This window comes from Palaemon carinicauda, chromosome 22 (assembly GCF_036898095.1).
Source record: "Palaemon carinicauda isolate YSFRI2023 chromosome 22, ASM3689809v2, whole genome shotgun sequence".
NCBI lineage: Eukaryota > Metazoa > Arthropoda > Malacostraca > Decapoda > Palaemonidae > Palaemon > Palaemon carinicauda.
Window position 1 is genome coordinate 88606432 of NC_090746.1, and position 20755 is coordinate 88627186.

Below are 20755 nucleotides of genomic sequence, written 5' to 3' on the forward strand. Positions count from 1 at the left end.
CTGCCAACGAACGGTTTTCTGCCTCCCTCCTTATCTTGCAGATTTGGTGGGGGAGTCGAAAGGCGGGACCCGAGGGAACAACGGCTCAGGAGGGCTTAGGCCTACCCGTTGTATCTGGATTGCTGTGACGATTATGGATCTGATTGGTCATTCTCTTCTGACGTCATGAGGTCACACCCTACAATGCCGGTGAAGCCTTACGATGCCCGCAGGACATGCATCAGTCGGGCCTAACGTAACAAACGGATAAGTTGTAACAATTCTTGCCCCTTTGCCATAACCAAAACCCTCGTTTTTAGACTTCGAATTTATCTTGGACTTTTATACTGCCTTTAAAAACTGTACTCACGTAAATGTTAAGTCTTCGTCCCCTGGCCGTTCTTCTCCCAAGTTGTTTTATGTAAATCGCTACCATGATATGAAGAGCACGTATTTTATTTAAAAAACATTGCAAGATTGAAATTTATAGACTTAATTAAAAGTGCTCAAACCTGTGTATGATTTATTTGTGAAAATATATTGCTCAATACAAATTCAACTTTGTCTGACCCACCTCTTGAATATTAATGATTTAATTAATTGCCATTGTCGTGACAATGAGGATGAACAAGAAAAGAAGGAAGAGGAAAGCACGAAGATTTAGGATATTTCCTATTTTCCGAAAGGTTGGGATGCAACTTCAACTGGCAGGAAACAGGTTCTCCCAACCCCCCTCCCACAGTCAAGACTACCCAGAATGCAGCCGCCGAGTAGTCAGTCTTGTTTAGCGTACAGTGAGGGTTAGTCTACGAAGGAAATCGACGGGACACTGTCCCAGTTAATGCGAATTTGAATAAGTATCGATTATTAGTCAGTGGATGACTGATTGGGGATAATCAGGTGTCCCAAGTGCCAGGATCTCTAAGTCCAACTCTGAGAGAAGGGGGAAGAAAGTTGATGAAAACCTACAGATATCAGTGAAGCTAAAAAGAGCAGACATCATTTCCAAGGATAGATTGTTGAAAACGAGTACTCACTTTGAGAGAACGCTCCATAGCTTCAACTGGAGGCCTGTTATGGGTGGGCGGGTTTCGTCGTTTAGTCGTTACCTGGAACGAGGTAATGGATATATCAAAGATGACCTGGACTCAAAACATAAAAGTCGTGTTGAGGGCCTGTAAGGCTTTGTCGAAGGTAAGCTCTTAACTGCGATTTTATTGTACTTCTAATATTGATATGCAAGTAACAATATCATAATCTTCATTGACAAATCTGTTCTTGGCTATTCAAAAGTAACCTGCTCATTAATATCTTGAAAGTAGGATGTTTAATGATATCGTAAAGTAAGCTGCTTACCGATATTTTAAAGGAAAGCTGCTTACTGATATTGTAAAGGAAAGGGGCTTACTGATATTTTAAGATAAGCGTATTACTGATATCTTATACGTAAGCTGCTTGCTGTTATTTTATAGGAAAGCCAATTACTGATATTTCAAAGGTAGGTTGCTTACTGATATTTTAAAGGTAGGTTGCTTACTGATATTTTAAAGGTTATCTGTTTACTGATATTTTAAAGGGAAGCATCTTCCTGATATATTAAAGGAAAATGCTTATTGATATTTTAAAAGTACACTGTTTACCTATATTTCTAAAGTAAGTGGCTCACTGATATTCTAAAAGCGAGCTGACTATCGACATTTTCAAAGTAAGCAGCTTATAAATATTTCAAAGATAACCCACTTACTATTCTTTTACAAGTAAGATGCTTATTCATATTTCTAAAGTGAACTGGTTACTGATATTTTGAATGTAAGCAGCTTACTGATATTTTGAATGTAAGCAGCTTACTGATATTTTGAATGTAAGCAGCTTACTGATATTTTGAATGTAAGCAGCTTACAGATATTTGAAAGATAAGCCGTTTACTGATATCTTAAAGATAAGCTGCATAACCAAAGTTTTAGAATTAAGCTGCTCACTGGAGTTCCTGATATATTAAAGATAACCTGCACCCTAATGTGTTCAAGGTAACCTGTCTCCCGATGTTCTAAAAGCAACCGGCTTTCCAAAACCACAGGATACTTTCCCAATATAGCGTGCAATCTCAATGAATGATTACACAGTGAGTCCAACGTCTGCTTCAGATACGACTACCACGAAATTATATATCTATGAAGAAAAAAACATCTAAAAGATATTGAAAAGTGTTCACTAATTACTTAGACAACGTAATCACAGGAAAATGACGTGACAGACCTACGCAAACACATTGATGCACATGAGTATGTTTATGATACAATTGCATGTTGATACTGTTGGTCATAATATAAATGTTACTGGTTAAATGTACAAGAACTTAAACTTTATTATGACCTCATCTTTTGGATCGTTTCCAAGACCCTGCAACAGGAAAGTTATCTGAAGTAGTGGTCGAGATCTTTTTTTTTTTTTTTTTTTTTTTTTTTTGTACATGAGAATATTTGAGGATTGATTGAAGGATACTAAGATGTGAAGATATGCATGTGAGGAAATGGTTATAAAAGTATAATAAAAGAAAGATGAAGCAGTTGTTACGAAGATGAGAAAGACGTAGTAAGCATTAGACTGTTATAGTAAAAGAAAAACAAAATATATGAAAGTAAGGCCAGGTATTTCCAAAATGAACGAGAGTTCTTGCAATAATAACAGCAAAATTTTCTCCATTGATGAATATCAGTGATACCACACATGTAAATGCGACAACAATTTATATTGTTTTCCCTTTATTTACCTGTCGCAATGACAAGAGAAACTACACACACACACACACACACACACACACACACACACACACACATATATATATATATATATATATATATATATATATATATATATATATATATATATCTCTCATGATCATCAGCTGTGGCTAGTCCACTGCAGAGTAGAAGCTTCAGACATGTCCTTCCACTCCCGTCGTTCGGGGTCTTTCTATACCGGTCTATACCAGTAAATTTTCATAGCTTGTTAATCCATCGTCCTCCCCTTCTTTCCCTGCTTTTTTGCAATTTCTAAGGAACCACTTGGTTATTCTTAATGCCTAGCCACTATAGGCCATTTTTATTATGTGTCCTGCCCGTATTCATTTCTTTTTCCTACATGTTGTTAGAACATCTACTTTAGTGTTTTCTCGCATCTATGTTGCTCTTTATCTGTTTCTTAGTGTTACTCCATCATTATTCTTTCCATATCTCTCTGAGTTGTAACTAACTTATGTTCTAAGGCTTCAGTAAGGCTAAATGCACCGCCAGCAATTCGCGGTTGAAGGTAGAGTGGCCGGATTCTGCCTTGGACAGTTTTCTACTAAAGACGGCCAATGACCGTTGATCGTCTGCTCGAGTACTGCACCAATAGCAACGTCACTGGTAATGGTGGACAGAAGGAGAGGTGCATGTGGCCCGTGAAAATTGAAAGCAGCAGCTATTGATAAGGTATACTTTGTGCTGCAGAATACCGCGTCTTGAAGGGGACCCCATTCCAGTTCTTTTGACTTTCCCATGAGGGAGATGTAAAGGGGTAGCAAGAGTGGTGGCCATGCCGGGCAGTGACAATAGATTATCAAGATCTGGTCCAGACGCCTGAATCGGGCAAATACCATAGGCTCAGTCATCTTGATATGGTGATAAATACCGTGCTTGACGGGAACCATGGGCGTTTGGTGGAGTTCTGGTTGGAAGACTTCTGGGTACGTCGTGAGGAAATGGGCATAGGCATCGGTGGGTGGACTGATGTGGAGTGCGAGGTCTGAGGTATAGATAAGTATGAGTCTGGGTTGACTATGTCAACCATGAGGAGGAAATGGTAAAGGAAATCCCTACCGATTATTGGCAATGTACTGTCGGCTACGAGAAACTTCCAATGGTATTTTGCGCTTCCAAACGCTATTGTGAGTGTCTTGTATCTGTTGGTGGAGATCTCAGATCCGTTGGCAGCTACCAGGCAGAAAACACAGCAGGCTTAGAATGACACTGTCGTGTCTGGGAGAGGGACATTGGTAGAAGAGAACGGCAAGCACCAGTGTCTACCAAAAATCCACACATCAGTACCTGCATCATGTAAAAATAAAAGATTAGTGATAGGGGAGTCTACCGCCACAAGCGATGACCTACTTACAAGGTTTTTGGCCATTGACAACCATCTGTACATTTCTTCGCAGCAGCCCCGATTCTGGAGAGGTAGTAGCATTACTGCAGTTGATGAGAGTCAGTAAGTGGCTGTAGAAATTGTTAGTTGGGGCATGAGCGAGGGGCGGAATATGTAGGTGGTGGTTGGCTTTGTTGCCACTCCGGTATGCCAATAGGGGCGTGTCTTTGTCTTACCACGTTCAAGTCAGTTTTTAGTGTTGAGTACTTGTCCTCTTCCTCAGGAGTGGAAGTATTGATGGAGGTCTTGAAGGTGGTGAAGTGGCTGTCCGTAAGGGTGTCGACTTTGGTAATCAAGTCCATCATGGGCATAGTATCTATATTGAGGATGGCAATGTATACAGGTTTTGGGTAGACATCGTACCCAAAGGGCACTTGCCGAGGAGAACTGCTCTGTGGCAGGTTGCAAGTAAGCGATACTGGTAATTTTCCTTAGGGTGATCAAAGTCTTTTGGTCCCCCAATAGTTGTTAAGTAAGCTGAAAAAGCTTAGCTATATGGGTGGTTGGCGATGGTGAGTACTACACCAGGAGATATGTTTTGATGGTGCCATACTATATTGGGGCATCCCCTTGGTTTCAAAGCAAATCGGAGATTTACAGGAAAGTGTCCTCAGGGACCACCACGAGGACATAGTCTGCTTTGCTGCCTAAGCGTGTCATGCCCTTGATGTGAAACTGAACTTTGGCGTGCTGAAACCAGGCAAATGCTTCTCTGCTGGCTAAGTGGGGCAATTTCCTTGATGCGGCATGGATAGAAGAGTCAGGATCGGTGGGCTGTATTGTCAGAGAGTAAGGTGCAAGGGTGAGTGGGTAGGCACTGGGCAGCTGGTCACTCTGTAGATCACCAATATTGTAGGCTGTGGTTAGGTCTTCACAAAAAGGCGGGCTGAACATGACTAGTTTATTGCTGCGAAATAACAAGTTGATAGTTGGTTGGCCAGGGCACCAGCCACCCGTTGAGATACTACCACTAGAGAGTTATGGGGTCCTTTGGCTGTCCAGACAGTCCTACATTGGATCCTTCACTCTGGTTACGGTTCATTTTCCCCTTGCCTACATACACACTGAATAATATGGCGTATTCTTTACACTTTCCTCTTGGTAAGGGTAGAAGAGATTCTATAGCTATGGCAAGCAGTTCTTCTAGGAGAAGGACACTCTAAAATCCAACCATTGCTCTCTAGTCTTCGGTAGAACCTTAGCCTCTGTACCATGGTCTTCCACTGTCTTGGGTTAGAGTTCTCTTGCTTGAGGATATACTCGGGCACCCTTTTCTATGTTATTTTTCTTCCTCTTGTTTTGTTAAAGTTTCTATAGTTTGTATAGGAGATTTTCATTTCAATGTTCTTAAAATATTTTATTTTTCCTTTTCTTACTGAGCTATTTTCCCTGTTGGAGCCCCAGGGCTTATAGCGTCCTGGTTTTCCAGCTAGGGTTATAGCTTAGCAAATAATAATAATATACACAAATGCTTAAGGATAACAATGACATAAAAACTTTAATATCATGAAACGTGCAATGCCAAGCTTAAACAGGTTATTCTATCTTTAGAGAGAGAGAGAGAGAGAGAGAGAGAGAGAGAGAGAGAGAGAGAGAGATCGCTTTACAATGTTTGAGTGTGTATGACATATACGTGCATTACAGTTCTCACTTAAGATACAGGAATGGTCTTTACTATAAAAATGCCTGTTAAAAAGAGATACTTCAAAATGGGGTATAAGTTTGAATAAGACGATCGCAAACTACTGCATCTTAAAAATGTGAACATCTCAATAAGGATCCTTAAGTAGTCAGTTGTGCATTTAACCTATATGAAAGAGGTTGATGGTCTATGGACAATGCCAGTAAATACATAAAAATTGTTCAAAATGTTACACAATAATATTTTGCAATATCTTTACAGATGACAGAGGATTCTGCAGATAGAAAATATCTCATTTTCATAGTTCTTCTCATACTGCCTGTATTGACTACTGCAGGTGAGTGGCAGGCTTTCTTTTTTATATTTTATATATACATTCACACACGCACGTGCACGCACACACACACACCCACATATATATATATATATATATATATATATATATATATATATAATATATATATATATATATATATATATATATATATATATACATATATATATATATATATATATATATATATATATATATATATATATATATATAAAACACACACACACACACACACACACATATATATATATATATATATATATATATATATATATATAAAATCATGATCAGCCGTGTCTATTCCACTGCAGGACAAGGGCCTCAGACATGTCTCTTCACTTGCATATATATGTAAAAGATAATAGATCGACATTAAGAATAACCGAATCGCTCCTTAGAGATTCCAAAAGAAGCTCAGGAAGGAAGAAAAGATGGTGGATTGACAAACTAATTAAGTTTTCGGGTGTGGACTGATATAGAAAGACCATAAACAGGCGCTAGTAAAAGAAAATGTCTGAGGCCTTTTTTTTGCGGGGAAAAAATAATGGCTGATGATACATATATATATATATATATATATATATATATATATATATATGTATATATAATATATATATACATACATATATATATACTGTATATATATATTATATATATATTATATACATATATATATATATATATATATATATATATATATATATATATATATATATATATGTGTGTGTGTGTGTGTTTGTGTGTGTGTGTGGTAATAAAAAGCTCTTAGCTGTCATTTAATATGTAGTGAAGGTATAAATGACCCTCTTAAATTACTGCTAACTTTTTAGTAACAGTCAGAATACATTTCAAGAACATTGAAAACATATCGAAGACGTTTCGTGAAAGATTTATTTATTATATATCTCTATCCTACAGGTCCTGGAAATGAGATATCCAACCCTCCAGAGAACGAACTATCCAAACAAAGCACAAATTTGGAAAAAAGTTGTTCAGACACAGATTTGGAAGGTAAGAATGCAAAATAATACATTGAAAACCATTCTTTGGTAAGAATGGACTTCTTCGTTCAGAGAAAGATGAAAATATGGTATGATTAAATTGTTTATTTATTCCCTTATTTCCTTTCGTCACTGGGCTATTTTTTACTGTTGGAGCAACTAGGCTTGTAGCATCTTGCTTTCCGAACTAGGGTTGTAGTTTAGATAATAATAATAATGATAATAATAATAATAGTAATAATAATAGCGATCACAAATTTGTAAGGGGATGTACTGTGACCGCTGCTAACAAGGGAGACAAAGTGATTGGCTATGACGTCATCATGGGGTGGAGCTTATTTCGCTTGGAATCTTTGCGGCGACTATACACGTTTAATGTTTTCCTCAGATGTTCTTGGTCGTCCACTCTTTCCTGCATTTAACACTTTCCCTGTATCCACAAACTTCTTTTTCCATGCATAATTGATGGACGGGATGATGAATTTCTTCCATACTTAGTTATGTAGTATTGTTCAGTCTCTTTATCAGAATTTGTTTCAGTAGACCATGGCACACATTGTGCCTTTTCATGAGAAATTACTATCTTTAAGTATTCATTCAACAGCATCTCTTTCAATAAGAGGGTACTTGACATACACAAATGCAATGTGAAAATTATCGATAACTCCTGAGTATGTAGACCAAATTTGATTTAGATATTTCATCAGCGTTTTAGTAATATGTTTACAAATTGTACAGATACTTGATGAACACTATGTTTGTTTGTTTGTGTGTGGAGAAGGGTTATGACAGCGGCGTGCACAATTGTGGTGGTACATTCTGACACGTGTAATTAAGTATATATTTGAACATGTTATAAGTGACAATAATGTTAGTAGCTTCTCTGGGTAGAAATAATGTGTACGTAATAGTCTCATAAAAACCTATTTAATGTATAAATGCAATTAAACTTCATATGTCCTCAACAGAAGTAACATGAATATCACTTCTTTTTGATAAACTTTAAAAATCTACATTACTAAAATGCTATCTTCTTTTCTTACAGTTGACGGCACCTTCATTGAAAGCAACTTGTCTATCTTCTTTAGAATGGATAGAAAAAGAGCCATTCAATGTGTCAGGGGAAAACTAAGGTCTGAAGTAAAGAATCAGACTGATAAATCCTGCGAAGATCTCATCGATGACGAAAGTTTTACTTGGGATTATCTGCAGACGGACATAAACACAGTTCTTTGGTATCCCGTCATACACGTCAAAAATGAAAGCAGGTGGGAAACGGTGAGGGAATTATTTAACAACTGCAACAAAACTTCGACCAAGGCTAAAGCCACGTACATGTCATCCCTACCCTGGCAATGTGAGTTTCAAAACGACACCAGAAATTATAGCAAAACATTAGTGTACCTGCAAATCAACAATCAAACACTGTTAGAGAAATGTAAAGACTTACTATGTATGGATGTCTATACACATCTATCTAACGTGACCTTTATAAATTTGACTGACAGTTCACCTGACCATTGTAAAAAAGAAGTAGAAAATTCAGTTTCATGCTCTGAAGACAAAACGCTGTGTTCCCATTCATTCAAAATACCGCAAATCGAAAAAGGAATCGTTTTTATCACTAACGATACAAACAAATTCACTGCAACACAAAAAAAAGTCACTATTCTTAGCAATTTTATGACGCCTAAAGATAAGCCATGGTGTAAGCATCCTCACACTCATGGGTTTTTGCACATATTTCTGAGAAAGAATCTATTGTAGCCCTTAACGGAAACATCAATCATTCAATTATACGTTCAAATTATATGTTACAGGCCTTAATTGCCTCTAATGTAATTATCAATACAACGGTATACAGGAGTTTTGAAGCATCAAACATTACTTTAGAATCTCATATCGAGCTGTTTAATATTCCTGTCTTTAAGAGTAAACAGTCAGCTTATGAACTCCTGCAGAAAATCGAAGTTAAAAATTGCACAGTTAAAACCAATAAACATTTCACTAAATTAACAGACAATAGATCAATTTGGAGTCCATTGAATTGGATAATTTTCCACGATTGCACAGATCATGCGGGAGATAAAAACCTATATCTCTTCTGGCGTAATGAAACAGATAGTTTAGAAAGCCTCTGCAATAATAATACAGTCGTTCTCTTGACCTCCATCAGAAGGGCAAATATAACCTTCAACGACATCGCGAGAGAACGAACCTGTTATGATGGGTCACTACACACTAACAACAGTGAGCACTGCAAAAGTCTAATTAAGGATGGTTCAGACTATGAAACACGTTTCTTTCAGTTCCTTGTTTATCCAGCGACTCTGGATATGGCATGGCTGATACACGAATCCTCGTCGAAATTTAAGGAAAATGATGCAAATAAGATTTTCTGGTTGACATTTGGATTTAATAAACCAGACCTCAGGGGAGGAATCCTCACCCTAAACAAAAATTCTGATTTAAATATAACGGAAATATAACCTGATGTAAAAAGCTTGAATCCATACAGAAAATTCTTCAGATATTAGTAATTGCCAACTTAACCAATAATACACAATGCATCGAGAATATCCAAAATGATACGTTTTCTATTGAAATCACCGGATGTATATGTAATTGGACCAGGCGCAGATGATGTTTCCAGCGCACCTTGTTTGGAAATCCTTCCATTGAGCATTTTAAAAGATTTCAAAAAAAATATTCTTTAACAAATTTTGGCCAACTTGTAATTACAATCAGATAACGGCATCGAATGATACTAACGCTACGTCAGAATGGGAGTACCTCCCTGAAAATTGTAGGATTATAGAAACCATTTTGTTTGCTGTTGTCTGCATGATCACCACCATAACAATAACAGGGAATATATTAGTCATAACGATAATCATCGTTTCGAAACTATTTAAAAAACATGCCTTTATGTTATACATGTCGTTAGCATTGGCGGATCTACTGATAGGCATAACATCATCTCTGCAAGCAGTGATTGATACCCATTCCCTCATGAAAGGTGAACTTACACTGTATAACCTAACTGACAAGGAGCCCTTAGAGAACTTTAAAAATATAACAGGTATTCAGCTGGGAGGCTTCAATGACCTGAAATTTCGAAGAGAGGGATGGGCAGCATTTACTGGTATAACAATGAACATATCTATCATGTCATCGTTAATGACACTGGCTTTGCTGGGCATTGACCGCCTTCTCATGTTGAAAATGCTTTCTTTCAAAGATAGACACATACGGATTGCAATCATCACCACTTGGCTCTGGAACATCACCTGCTCCCTTTTAATTGGCATAAAAGATAAAGGTTCCTTAGAGGGTTACTTCGATCCAGTCACCAAATTGACCTTAAATATTGGGACGAAGGGTGTTTCTGTCTCATCAATAGTATTCAAAACACAGCTATTCATAGGCGGCATAGCAGGAATAATAGTTATAACAGCTTCTATTGCATTGTTGATCGTATATAATTTTGAAGAACCGAAAAATATCCAGCAAGCCATAAGAATTCACGACCAGAGACACGGTGAAAAGATACAAGTAGTGACTCGCACCTTCCTGATGATGGTCTTACTTTTCCTAGTCTCCTGTTCACCAATAGCTTATACGATCATTATTAAAACCTTTGCAAATGAAGATGGAGACTTTTCCATCCATCCATTATATCACTTTATAATATGGTGGCTGTGTGTGGCTGGATCTTCTTGGAACTGGCTAATCTATTCCTTTCGGGGCACTTACTTCAAACAAGAGGCAAGAAGGGTCTGGAACAAGTACATCTGATCAACATAGCATTGTCTGTCGAAAGATAAAGCCGATTCAATGTTCTTCGTATGGATCACACACTGGACAGACCTCTTTCTAAATAGATAGGCGTAACCACTAAATTTTGAACAGCTGTAAAACTCTATACTCATTTTTCTTTTTTAACGAGGCGCAATGCACTGACTCGCAGGGGTGCCCTTTTAGCTCGGAAAAATTTCCTGATCGCTGATTGGTTGAACAAGATAAATCTAACCAATCAAATAGCGGGAAACTTTTGACGAGCTATAAGGGCACCCCTGCGAGTCGGTGCAAATCTGCCTCACTTAAAAGAATTGACTATAGTAATTGCAAATGTAAATACGATTGAATATAATAAAATGGTTAAGCAAGATTTCGGCACCACTCTATGAGTTACAGGAATACCTTTCATCCCAGAGAGGGCATTTTGATTAGCTGCCACAGATCAGCGAAGGTAAATAAAAGACTTTTATCTGTGCGCAAAGCTGTGATTATACCAAAACATGAGGATACTCAACTGACATAGTCACCTGAAGAAAAACTGTTGCTTATTTCATTCGTTATCTAAAGGATTATTTTATTTCATTTTTCTATGTAACTCGGAGAAAATAAGCCTTTTCTAAAGACCTTTTTAAAAGAGAATCTTTTGACAAAATTTCAAGTTTACGTTATAAATATGTGTACACACATACACACACACACACACACATATATATATATATATATATATATATATATATATGTATATATATATATACATATATATATATATAGTATATATCTATATTTACATATACATATATATGTATATATATATATACATATAAATATATATATATATATATATATATATATATACATATATATATATATATATATATATATATATATATATATATATATATATATATATATATATCGAAGGTCATCCTTGATACAGTCCATCCACCTTCGCTTTGGTCTCCCTCTCCTTCTCGTTCCCTGTACCTCCATTTCCATCCAAGCCGCCAACCCTCCCCATTTACCCGGGCTTGGGACTGGCACCAAGTTGAGGCTGGCGTGCCCCCCCCCCCCCCCCCCCCCCCCCCCTGGTGACTGGGTTACTTATTGCCTGTGCTAAGTACGTATATTCATTAACAGCCTCTAGAGGTTCGTCCATAACCCTTATTTGTCTCTGTATTTTTATTAAACATTATCTTAGTTCTACTCATATTCATTTCCATTTATGTTTTCTTTATTCACATCTTATATTATCTTTTGTTATGCCTCCTATGATTAATTGAATAGAACTAAACCGTCTGCAAATATTATATCCTCATTAATGTTAATTCCTACCTTTTCCAAAAGTAAATGATTAAAAACTTCTTCTAGGCACACTATAGGTAATGGAGTCTCCCTGTCTAACTCCTTTGTTTTTTTCAGTCGGAATTTTCTCTTTATTTGTAGTATTAGATTAGTAGTACTACCTGTATACAATAGATACCTTTAAGTGTTTTGACATAAGATTCATCTATTCCTTGTCTTTGAAGGGTTTTCATTACCGTTGAAGTTTAGGCAGAATCAAAAGCTTTCTCATAGTCTATAAGTGTCCTACTAAGTGATTTGTTATACTCTATTGATTTTTTTAAGGTAGTAGGTTGGCCAGGGCACCAGCCACCCGTTGAGATACTACTGCTAGAGAGTTATGGGGTACTTTGACGGGCCAGACAGTACTTAATTGGCTCCTTCTCTCTGGTTAAGGTTCACTTTCCCTTTGCCTACACATACACAGAATAGTCTGGCCTATTCTTTACAGATTCTTCTCCGTCCTCATACACCTGAGAACACTGAGATTACCAAACTATTCTTCTTCTCTCAAGGGGTTAACTCCTGTGCTGTAATTGTTCAATGGCTACTTTCCTCTTGGTAAGGGTAGTAAGGACTATTTAGCTATGGTAAACAGCTATTCTAGGAGAAGGACACTCCAAACTCAAACCATCGTTCCCTAGTCTTGGGTAGTGCCATAGCCTCTGTACCATGGTCTTCCACTATCATGGGTTAGAGTTCTCTTGCTTGAGGGTACACCCAGGCACACTATTCTATCTAATTTATCTTCCTCTTGTTTTGTTAAAGTTTTTAAAGTTTATATAAGAAATATTTATTTTAATGTTGTTGCTGTTCTTAAAATATATCTGTTTGGCCTTGTTTCCTTTCCTCACTGGGCTATTCTCCTTATTGGGGCCCCTGGGCTTATAGCTTCTTGCTTTTACAGCTAGGGTTGTAGCTTAGCAAGTAATAATAATATTAATAATAATAATAATAATAATAATAATGATGATGATGATGATGATGATGATGACAAGATCGGGATAAAGAAATTCCCTCTTTCTTGAGTAATTATAGTTATGATGTGATTATGGTGATGATGATGATGAAACACATTGTGTTACTTCAGATTGACGAAAACTATCATTATGCCTCGGAAATGTGGCATGCCTTAATAGACAGCTTGGCCTTCTGTGGACGACAGTGTTCTCACTTACAGGAACATATATTTTCATAAAGTTACTATTGTTATTGTGGTTGTCAGTGTTTCGTTTTAAGTTTTGGTAATGGCTTTTGTGAGTTAATTTTAATGTTTTTTTTGTATTAAGTGTTATTATATATTTAATTTTAGGAAATATACTTGCAAGGTTATTATCTATTTTTAATTTCCCTTCTTTACAAGAGTCCAGTTGCCGATGACATAAGGGGAAAGTTTGTATTATTGAGAATATTGACAGAATGATTCAAGAGTGTGGGAGTGTTTGTTTTTGTGACGTCCCGCTACAAAATAATTACGAATAGTTTCATTTTGTATTTGCACATATAGAAGACGGGATCATAATAAAAAAGGAAAAAAACATCTAGTAAAAAGACCATAATTACCAAACGGACCAGTGCCAAAATGACCCTGCCAACTCATTCGCTCTAAAAACGGCCAAGATAGATCACTTGCGCCTAATTGTCCATGCCAGTTAACTCGTGGCAAAACGACAATGCAAGATCATTGGCGCTAAAACGTCCGTGCTAAATCACCCGTGGTAAAGTGGCCTCGTGAAATTACTTGCACCAAAATGGTTACATCAGATCACTTGAGGCAAATTGGCTTTGCAAGAGTGTTCATGACAAAATGCCATGTTTGATCACTTGTGCATAAACGGTTATGCAGTATTAATTACAATAAAGCGCCCTTGCTAGATCGCTTGTGCCAATAAGGCTATGCTAAATCATTTGTTGCAATACAGCTATATAAGATCACTGTGCCGCAATGGCTATGCCAGACCACTGACGTCCAAACAGCCATGCTGTATCACTGGAGTCGAACCAGCCATGCCAGATCATTCCCGCCACAACGTCTATGCTGGATCACTCCAATGTTATCTTACCTCCCGAGTAATTTTTATGAATGGAGCTAAGAATACATTTTACAGAGTCCAGTCAGAGAAAAGGGAAGTAATGAATAACATACTTTGTTTGCCATTTCATGAATGTGATTTAGATATCATGCACTCTCTCTCTCTCTCTCTCTCTCTCTCTCTCTCTCCCCCTCTCTCTCTTTCTTCTCTCTCTCTCTCTCTCTCTCTCTACATGTCAATACTTCTTAAAATTTCACTTTTCTCTAATCCATAATCTTCTGATCTGTGTGTGATTAAACCACATAAAAATGTTCTGGTCCCTTTCACCGAACCCAACGTTTGAGAACCCCAACCTTGCCGTTCCCGATATGGTAGTACTGTACACCATCTTGCTGGTATATTATGGTTGGTTGAAGGTTATCTAACTGTGGTACCACATATTCAGTCAAAGGGTCAAAGTAAACATTTGCAATAATTGATGACTCGTTCAGGGAAAATGGACAAGGATTCGATAATACATGATCCCACACAACACATTCACCTTTGGACTATCTTGATATACCTCCTTAGTTTCATGGCGATTTTCTGATCCCAACATTCTCACATCATGTGTGTTCGATTTCCCTGAAACATGAATTTTTTTTTCTTTTGGAAAATGGTATAATGTGCTATGACTATGAATAAATCAAGTTTGTACAGATTTAATTATGAAATACATTCGTGTACACATGAGTGTAGATAAAGTTGACCCCTCATAAATTCCAGCCAGGTGTCGAAAAAATATTAAAATTGTCGGGGGATGCCAATAGTCACCAATATATTTACACGCACATGATTGCTTTAACAAAGCACACCTCTTTCGTCAACAAGGTATGTGAAAGCACAAATGCTGGAATAAAAGCATTTGAAACTCACTCAAACTTTAGCCTAAGAAACATATTTCACTCATTATCATTATGGTTTCTTATATTCTTCAGCTTTTCATACAAACGACTGAAAAACAATATATCTATAAGTGCAAAAACAATTGATAAAGTACTACAAGGGAACTAGAGTCATGAAAAACACAGGTGATATTTTTATTAGCCTAAAGTTCTTGGAGTTTTGTAAGTGTCCTTTTTATATGAAATATCTTAGGTTATGCCAATAAAGAATACAACTTATAAACGATATGATGCAGTTATGTTAAGGTCAAAGAATTAATATTTTAATTTAAAAAAAAGTTCGTTGTATGGAGAGGATCCACTCAGAAAGGCTTGGCAAGTGTACGGGTTACGTCAAAAGATGATCCTAGTCAAAATATTTTCTTAGTAACCTTTTGTGCATTTGGAAAGTTCTGATGGCATTTATTGCCTCTTAGATCTAATCATAAATACTTTCTTAAGCATGCCACGTACAATTGTGCCAAAGGGAGTCATTCAGACCGACCGCACAGCCTCAGAAGAGACCTTCAACCCTCTGGTTGCTACAGGGTGTAGCATCAGGGCTGCTTGTCAGCAATTTTGTGTCAAAGTAATGACCCTACAGGTAAGCTTGTGAAAATTTATTGTTTTTTATAAGTACTCTAGTCCATTTTAGTCTATTTTCATAAGTTAGCATAACGTAGATTAGTTAGGAACAGTGATCCTCACTGTTCCTTATGTAAAATTTTCTATGACAGATTTTACTTATTCTTATAGTTTTTTTGTTCGCAGGTAAATAAGACTTTTGTGTATGACCTGATTGCTTATTTTTTCCATAATCGTTTATGATTATTTAATTCTCTAGTTTAGGGGAATTCAGTTTGCAAAGTCTATGCGATTCCTAGTTTACCACTTGCTTTGATTTTCCTTATTTGTATAGTCATTTTGAAACTCATTAGTCCCAAAAAAACTTAATTGAAATATTCGGTATTATTACAGTTTCCACCAAATTCGGATGTCTATTCTTTCTTTACTTGATATCATAAATTTTTAGGTGATTAGTATGAAAAATTTCTGGAATTTTCTGGAAATTAAGGGTTACGAAATATTTATCGATGAATATTGTTCCTAACTGTTATCCCAATGATGTACTTAGGCTGCCATGTTAGTTTCTCTCCCGACAACATTTTGTTTTTTATTAATGCATTGTGAGTAAAAATGTCTGATCGTCCTTTGGTTTTGGTTATGATGTATAGGTACAGAAAAAATGCTAAAACCTGATTGGTTGTTTTGGTTCAAAGTAATCCAATTAACTGCGATTTTGGAATTTATACGTCCTTCTAGAATCAGTGCTTGTCAGTTGACTGTCATGAATTCTGTTGTGCAGACGTGCAGTGGTTGTTCCTCTTCCTATTTTGACGTCATTGGCCGGTTTCGTGGACTTTACCAAGGAACTCCAAAAGTGGGAAATAGGTTTCTGCGTGAGCATTCGGTGTTACCTAAAAGTGTTAAGTGTCTCAAGAGCGATTCTGGTAAGGATTCATTTATGATTTATTTCATCATAATTCAAGGATTTATTTGTGATTTACATTTAGTTTGTCACCTAGTGAGGGGGGGGGGGGAATTCAGGGGGCTTGGTCACGGCTAGGTCTGTGACCTGGGAAGGTTTATGACCTGGGAAAGGGGGGCCATGGTCACGGCTAGGTGTGTGACCTGGGAAGTTTTTTTGACCTGGGAAAGGGGCCATGGCCCCGGCTAGGTGTGTGACCTGGGAAGGTTTGTGACCTGGGAAAGGGGCCCGTGGGGCTTGCCCTGGCTAGGTCTGTGACTTGGGAAGGTTTGTGACCTGGGAAGGGGGGGGGGTCTAGTTATATGCTAGGTCTGTAACCTAGGAACAACTAGGTTAGGTTAGGTGGGTTTGTCAGATTCTGTGGCCTTTCCCAAACTTCAAAAGTGTTGAATAATGTCGGGAAGGGGAGGAAGTCCATAACGGTAGAAGATCTTATTGCAATGGAAATAAAGGTTTGATTCCTTGAAAACTCGCTGTTTAAGCCAGAAAAAATAACTTTTCATATCAGATATCAGAGTTTGATTGAAACTATAATTTTACCAAATATTCTTGCAAACAAAATAGCAAAGCATAACAATTTTGCATCCACACTCTAAAAAATGATTTGCTGTACCAAAGAGGAAACATAAAAAATCTGAGCTTTTTATGCAATTTTATTAGATTACAAAATACATTTACATCTCTTTACAAATGGGAAGAAAAGATGGCGATCATCATTCGAAGGACTTTTACAAAACAGGATATTTTTTCTTTTATACATTTGCACAGACTGTACAATAAATAACGTGTTGATCACAAACATTTCCATTGCTGCCAGTCACTACTGCACTAGAAAATCACACAGGAGGTTCCTCTAAAAGTGTTTAGGCTCATTGGAACATGTCCTAATGGTACTCCAATAGTTTAACAAGCTGGAGAATTGATATATATATATATGTATATATATATATATATATATATATATATATATATATATATATATATATATACATATATATATATATATATATATATATATATATATATATATATATATATATATATATACATACATATGTATATATACACACATATATATGTATATATACGTATGTATATATATATATATATATATATATATATATATATATGAATGTATATATATATATATACATATTGTTTCTCAAATTAAATGACAGAGAGGTAGAGACAAGAAGAGATTAGTTATCCCAGTCATTTTAAGTAGCCCAAAACTTTACGTAAAACACTGGATTTCATATAAAATCTGAGAGAGAGAGAGAGAGAGAGAGAGAGAGAGAGAGAGAGAGAGAGAGAGAGAGAGAGAGAGAGAGAGAGAGAGGGTTATCATACACATTTTAAGGATCCGGAGATGTTACGTAAATGAAATATTTCATAGAGAAAGAGAGAGAGAGAGAGAGAGAGAGAGAGAGAGAGAGAGAGAGAGAGAGAGAGAGAGAGAGAGAGAGGGGGGGTGTTATCATACACATTCTAAGGATCCATAGACGTTACGTGAATGGAATATTTCAGAGAGAGAGAGAGAGAGAGAGAGAGAGAGAGAGGGGGGGGGGGGTTATCATGCACATTTTAAGGATCCATAGATGTTACGTAAATGAAATATTTCATAGAGAGAGAGAGAGAGAGAGAGAGAGAGAGAGAGAGAGAGAGAGAGAGAGAGAGAGCTGAAGCACGCATTTCATGTTCTTCTAAGTCTGAAATCATTATCATTTTGCCCGGATAAAACACGATCTCCGAAAGTAAACATCTTTAGGGAACCCACCATTAACCCCATTGAAGCAGAGTAGCTATACGACATTGAAGGAAAAGTAAAGATTTTATAGCACCAACTGTATAAGGCTTTTTTTTTTCTTTTTTCAGAAGAAGCATCATCTTTCCATCTATCTCTCCCGTATCGGTTATTGCCAGAAGCGGAGTCTGACCACATTATATCATAAGCAAACAAGTCCCCTCCATCGAATTTGGTTCGAGAATTTTTCTATTATTAAAGGTATTCCTTCTCACTGAAATGGCAAACATGTATCCTAGGTCAAATATGGTTCAAGAATTTGTCTATTATGACTAAAGATATTCATTTTTAAAGAAATAGCAACCATGTCTCCTAGATCAAATTAGGTTCAAGAACTTTTTCTGATATTATTAAAGATATTCCTTTTCACTGAAATCGCAAAAATGTCTCCTCGATCGAATTAGGTTAAAAAACATTTCTATTATAATTAAAGACATTCCTTTTCATTAAAAATACAGAAATTAACTGATGTACCGGTAAATCTTTAACGTTGGTTCAATTCGGTTCAGATTGCCTGGGGACTTATAACGTTGTGGCGTGTCTCCACTTTTCGATGGCTTCTATTATTCTAATAGATATTAGTGCTTCATATAAAAAATCCTTAACGCTAATGATTACCCTCACAGTAGAGCTCTTCTATGATTCCTTCTTACAATGATTCAATAACTACCTGAAATCGTTTCAAATGGAACGACGCGACCGTTGGTTCAGAACACCAACAACTCTGTTGAGAAGAAAACCATCATCGATGGTTGTAAGCATTGGTATATCTCATATATGGGCAGTGTTGCTAGATATGGGGATTATCCCCAGATTTGGGGATTTGGGGTGTCTGATGGGGATATTCTGTACAAATTTCTTTGAAGAAGAAAACAAAAATTAGTAAATCTTTATATTGTTGCAATTAGTTTACTTGCACTCTATATGAAGTATGGTGAGTAATTTCTATATGAGCAAAGCCTACATGATCAGAAGAAAATATATTTGTGGAATTGGGGATTTTTTTTTATCATGAGTTTTGGGGATTTTTACACTAACCCATCTGGCAACACTGTATTTGGGACAGCACCTGAATGTGTAATGAATAGATGGTTAGAATACTCTTTTGTGGGGGATCCATGCTACATTGTGGGTATAGATTCTATTATTGTGAATAAAATACTGAATTGATATCATGATTGGAAATGATTATTTTACCTTTGTCAGTCGTTAGTATAGAGTAGGAGGGAATAATCAGCAGACCTGTATCTCATATACCGTTGGTGAAATATATATATATATATACTGTACAGTATATATATACTATATATATACTGTATACATACACACACACATATATATATATGTATATATATAGACTGTATATATATATATATATATATATATATATATATATATATATATACACTGTATATATACAGTATACTGTATATATATACTGTATATACACACACACACACACATATATATATATATATATATATATATATATATATATATATATATATATATACAGTATACTGTATATATATACTGTATATACACACATATATATATATATATATATATATATATATATATATACATATACATACATGAATATTCTAACTTCCAGTATTTAATGAGGAAGCTGGGACGTTCCTAAAACCTCTACTCAATCAAACACAGTCACTGACACAGGCACTGTTGACCAGTCCAAAGACACGTCAACTCACCGTAGAAGTCACAGCGCAAAAATAGCCTTCGTAAACTTTCTTTCCTCAGCCAAGGGCTCCAGCCCTTATGATCTCAGTGGAAAACCTGAAGGTGATTTCGTAATAAGTGGTATTATGCAGAAGGAGGTCAACTTTGTGATGCAAATCGAAGGGACCGAGATAATCTTATTAACTGGATATTTTTTTCTTCTTCCTCTATTTCGCGCATCATCGGATTGTTTATTGGCGATAAGTATTTATCATGAGCAGAAACCTTAAGCAAATAAATCCGTCAATTAATATTTGAAAATAACCGTTGGAGCTTTCGTCACGGGTTTGATTGGTCATCAACCCATATGAAAAAGAAAGGTGGATAATTGATGGAAAACAGGAAAAATTAGCAATATGTGTTTATATGTATACACACACATATATATATGTATACATATGTGTATATATATGTATATGC

The 20755-nt window shown here is 36.3% G+C and overlaps 1 protein-coding gene across 1 annotated transcript in view; it reads left to right on the forward strand.

Annotated features, from left to right (window-relative positions):
* The first annotated feature begins 491 nt into the window (after window positions 1-491).
* LOC137616598 (uncharacterized) overlaps window positions 492-20755 on the forward strand; it is an 89930-nt gene continuing 69666 nt past the window's right edge. The window contains exons 1-2 of the mRNA XM_068346493.1: window positions 492-1173; window positions 6068-6143. Of these exons, the coding sequence (XP_068202594.1) occupies window positions 1102-1173; window positions 6068-6143 (148 nt within the window). The 5' untranslated portion in view covers window positions 492-1101. The remainder of the gene's footprint in view (window positions 1174-6067; window positions 6144-20755) is intronic.